At 35.9% G+C, this 5,179-nt stretch overlaps 1 protein-coding gene across 1 annotated transcript in view; it reads left to right on the top strand.

Annotated features, from left to right (window-relative positions):
• Positions 1-5,179, top strand: part of LOC107727282 (clathrin interactor 1-like) — a 56,210-nt gene that overhangs the window by 40,864 nt on the left and 10,167 nt on the right. The window contains exon 9 of the mRNA XM_016537109.1: positions 1,116-1,193. Coding sequence (XP_016392595.1) covers positions 1,116-1,193 — 78 coding nt within the window. The remainder of the gene's footprint in view (positions 1-1,115; positions 1,194-5,179) is intronic.

Here is a 5,179-nt window from a genome sequence, read left to right as displayed (position 1 = left end):
GATATAAACTCGCAATTCTGAGAAAAAAAGTCAGAATTGTGAGATAAAAAGTTGCAATTACCTCTTTTATTTTTTATTCAGTGTCGGAAACGGGCTTCCATACTATTCTGCATTGCCACATTAGAAAAAAAAATATTATTTTGATTATTATTATTTTTACTGCTTAATATTTTTTGTAAAAACCATGATACATTTTTTTCAGGATTATTTGATAAATAAGAAAGTTCATTGAACACCATTTATTTGAAATATTATTTTTTTCTCATTATAAATGCATTTACTGTCACTTTGGATTAATGTAATGCAATTTTTTTTCTTTCTTTCTTTCTTTCTTTTTCTTTCTTTCTTTTTGTTGACCATGTATGGTTATATATTGATACCTATAAAAAATATTTAGAAATGAAGACAAAAATAGCATTACATGTAATATTCATAAGGTTTTATCGTTTATTGTACATATATATTGCACATACATGTTACCATATAAATGTGAATATATGTACACATATATACACACATTCACAGAATGAGTTACAGCAGATTTCTAGTTCCCTTTGTTCCCTTACTGTTAATCTTAAAATTAAGTAATTTCATGTGTTTTTGCTCAATATTAATATAGGGGGAGATCTGTTAGTGTTTAATGTTCTATTATTTTGGAATTGAAAAGGGTTTCTGGTATGTCTGGTATGTTTTTGGGGTTACCGTGTGCTGAAGAGTAGAGCCTTTGGTTAGGTTGAAGACTGGCTTAACACCATTAAGACTATATATTACTTTATTTAAAAAGTAAGGGCTGTGCACTCTTCATCACGCTGATAGTCTCTTTGCTAAATACTTAAGTACATGCAGGTGTGCTTGTGCTGTTGTTTACTAGCGATATATGAAAATATGAAACATGTAAGTTCCTTATGTATTATCCAATATATTATAATATATTAACAAAATATATTATTCTGTATATTTTCAAAATACCGTTCAATCATTTAATATATTGATCATGCATATATAAGGAAATATATTTTCTTTGCATAAGGGCTTACCTACCCCAAATTTTTGAGCTTCTGTTCTAAACTGTGTTGCTTTCTAAAGACTATTCATGTCATCTTAATGTTTTGCAGGTGGAAGCTCAGATCTCATTGGTGACTTTGCTGACTTTTCCTCACCTGCTGCCTCTGCCAGTCTCCCGTCAGCTGCTGGTATGTGTGACCCAACTGTACACAACACACACTTGCACAAGGGCCAAAACTGTGTTTTTACCTCATCTGACAATATCTTGCAATCTGTAAATGTCTCATTGTGCATTTTTTTATGGAAAAGCATTACCATAAGTACATGTTTTGGAGAAACAAAAGGTTGGGGGGGGAAAAAAACTCTGATGGTAAATTTTCCATTTCAACTAAAAGTTGTATTCATATTTAAATATGAAGTCTGCATGTTCTGTGTGTGAATTAATGGTGCAATTTTGTCTACTACTACAACACTACTCAAGCACGTATGACTCTCATGGTTTTTAACGTCTGCAGCCTCACTATATGAAACATGAACTTATACAGGCAGGTACAGCACTCAATTCAGCATGTGTTTGTGTTTGTGTGTGCTGTCTGCGTCACTCATAGCATGTGCCTATATCGTGCACTATATCGAACATTTTTTCTATCGTTATCGAAGAAGGTGTACCGTCGATAAATATCGATACTGTTTTATCACCCAGGCCTAGGTTCAAATACTGATGAACAGAATAAGCAGACAAACTAATTTTCATTATTCAAAAATCATATTTAGTTTAAAATTGTAAAATGATTTAAAGCTTGTTTTTTAATGTATATAAATGCTAAAGTGAATTTCTATATTTTATTTTGTTTTTGCATCCACTCACCGCTCAAAACACCACAGTTCTGTTCAGTGTAGCACGCTCGGTAGTCTTTCATTATAAAAAACAAAAAAGTGTAACATGATGTAAATAAGAGATTCATTGTGCAGTGTAGAGCTTCATTGATTATAACGGAACTTTGTGAGATTGCGATAAACTGAAATGAGTGATGCTTTTTAGTGATTTATAATGTTTGCGCGCATTTAAAATCTTACCAGTTTGTTAGTTATATCTTATAATCCATTACAGTGTACAAAACAATCATCGCAAAATGGCAGCAGCTGCGTTTGTATGAAACGAGAGAGCGAGTCCGCGATACCAGGATGACATAATTAAATAATTGTACACATAATATTGAATTGAAGTTTAATATTTTATTAGCTAACCAAACGCAAAGCTTCCAAGAAAAAAAACTGTTCCTAGCAAGAGTACAGAGCCGACTTCACTTACCCGGATGAGCCTGTGTTATCAGCTTTTACCGGTTGTTATAGAGGGATAACATACCTCGACCAGTCAGAATCAAGTATTCCACAGAGCCGTGTAATAAACAGTCATATCTCACGGCTACAAGTGTGATATTGCGTTTATACAACAGTTCGACGGCACGAGTGTAAATATATAAGAAAAACAACAACGGAGTGTCCTTTAAAAACCCTTTTGTGTGGAACTACTTCCTTCCGCCACATATTCAATTCTCAGTTTGACAGTTTAACAGCTGAGCTCAAGATCCGTTACTAATTCGAAAACGTCACTTTAGAACTAGTAACGAAGGAACGTCGAGTTGCTTCATTAAAAACTTATTGTATTACTTAATTAAAAGTAGGGATGGCTGACGCGAAACTGACGTTTCGACACTGTGTCGAGATCCCGAAGCGCAGATGTTTCGAAACATTGCTCCGAAGTGTTATTCGAAACACCCATGTCACGTGACTAAGGAGAATCAAAGCATCGGGGCGTTTCACATTTTTTCTATCGTTATCGAAGAAGGTGTACCGTCGATAAATATCGATACTGTTTTATCACCCAGGCCTAGGTTCAAATACTGATGAACAGAATAAGCAGACAAACTAATTTTCATTATTCAAAAATCATATTTAGTTTAAAATTGTAAAATGATTTAAAGCTTGTTTTTTAATGTATATAAATGCTAAAGTGAATTTCTATATTTTATTTTGTTTTTGCATCCACTCACCGCTCAAAACACCACAGTTCTGTTCAGTGTAGCACGCTCGGTAGTCTTTCATTATAAAAAACAAAAAAGTGTAACATGATGTAAATAAGAGATTCATTGTGCAGTGTAGAGCTTCATTGATTATAACGGAACTTTGTGAGATTGCGATAAACTGAAATGAGTGATGCTTTTTAGTGATTTATAATGTTTGCGCGCTTTCTTGGCTATAATCCATTTGGAATTTGAATACGTTTTTTTCATGATGCTAAGAGGACCAGTGAGTGCTCACACGCTGCCAAGTTTCGTGAGTGACAACACGCATATAAATGCGGCCTTTATATGCAGATGTCACTATCATTGCAATGTTCTCTTCCATGGGGTGTCTCGACACAAAACATGTGAATATATCTCGGAGGCTGTCTTATTCCAATAGTTAACTATCTAGGTCAGGGGTCACCAAACTCGGTCCTGGAGGGCCGGTTTTGGAGGCCTGTAAATAATGATAAACAGAATGCGTGGAGCACCTTTCAACACAATCCCTAGATATTCAAAAGACAAGTACTGACCAAATGACACTTGCTTGCATTCATAGACATCTTTAAATAGAACAGCTACACCTCCACCTCTCCTAACAGTCCTGCAAACACTCATGAAAGTGAAGTTAGGAGGGGCTGTTTCATTGAGGACCGTTGCACTGCAGCTGTCTTCTAGCCATGTTTCATTTAGAAACATAAAATCCAGGTTGTTTGTGGTTATTAATTAACCCAAACTTTATCATCTGTTTATCTGTACAGTGTATGTTTTTTATTTGTTGAACATCAATAAAATTTTTGACCAGTTCTTCCACCCTTTCCAATCGGGCAAGGGGTGTGGGAAAAAGTTAAATTAGTGGAGAGGGCTGCAGGAGTGGCAGTGTCCTCTGATTTGATCCAGGTCTCAGTTAGAGCCATGAGGTTAAGACTAGAATGTGTAGCGACAGATGAAATAAATTCTGCTTTGTTTACAGCAGACTGGCAGTTCCAGAGCCCAGTTGGGATAAATAAATTAGTAGAGGATATGGGGACTGTACGAAGATTTTTGGGGTTACGCTGACTCCAATGTACAGAGTGCGATTTACGAGTGCAAGTATTGGTAGAGATTTGAAAGCACGTAGTGAAGACAGATCTCGAAAACAAGCAGGTAAGAAGAAGCTAGCCAAAAAGAAAGAAAGGAGAAAAAGCAATATTCAATAGGGATGGCTGACGCGAAACTGATGTTTCGACACGGTGTCGAGATCCCGAAGCGCAGATGTTTCGAAACACTGCTCCGAAGTGTGATTCGAAACACCCATGTCACGTGACTAAGGCAAATCAAAGCATCGGGGCGTTTCACAAGTGTTTCAAGACCCGAATCTGCTTTTGATCGACAGGGTCGGGAACAAACCAGACAATTGCACATCTGTCTTAACCTAACTCCCGCAAAGTATAAAAGTGGAGTTAATGCAGAAGAACAATTAATGTAGATTTAGCAACTTTCAGACCCTTTTAGCGGATTTTTTCCATAGAATATTCATACTGACAAACCTAGCGACTTTTTTGGATAAACCTTAGCTATGGTTCGCTTTCTTGGCTATAATCCATTTGGAATTTGAATACGTTTTTTTCATGATGCTAAGAGGACCAGTGAGTGCTCACACGCTGCCAAGTTTCGTGAGTGACAACACGCATATAAATGCGGCCTTTATATGCAGATGTCACTATCATTGCAATGTTCTCTTCCATGGGGTGTCTCGACACAAAACATGTGAATATATCTCGGAGGCTGTCTTATTCCAATAGTTAACTATCTAGGTCAGGGGTCACCAAACTCGGTCCTGGAGGGCCGGTGTCCTGCAGAGTTTAGCTTCATATGATTACCACCGAAGTTAAATTTGTCTAAATTCATAAGTCCAAAAAAATGTAAACAGACAACAGAATTTTTGCAAAGAGAAAACATTTCATAGGGCCCAATTATTATTATTATTATTATTCTATATTATTATATTATATATATATATATATATATATATATATATTGCGTTTATACAACAGTTCGACGGCACGAGTGTAAATATATAAGAAAAACAACAACGGAGTGTCTTTAAAAACCCTTTTGTGCGGAAC

This window comes from Sinocyclocheilus rhinocerous, unplaced genomic scaffold, assembly GCF_001515625.1.
Source record: "Sinocyclocheilus rhinocerous isolate Xijiao unplaced genomic scaffold, SAMN03320098_v1.1 scaffold95, whole genome shotgun sequence".
Taxonomy (NCBI): domain Eukaryota; kingdom Metazoa; phylum Chordata; class Actinopteri; order Cypriniformes; family Cyprinidae; genus Sinocyclocheilus; species Sinocyclocheilus rhinocerous.
This window is presented reverse-complemented; position numbering and strand designations above follow the sequence as displayed.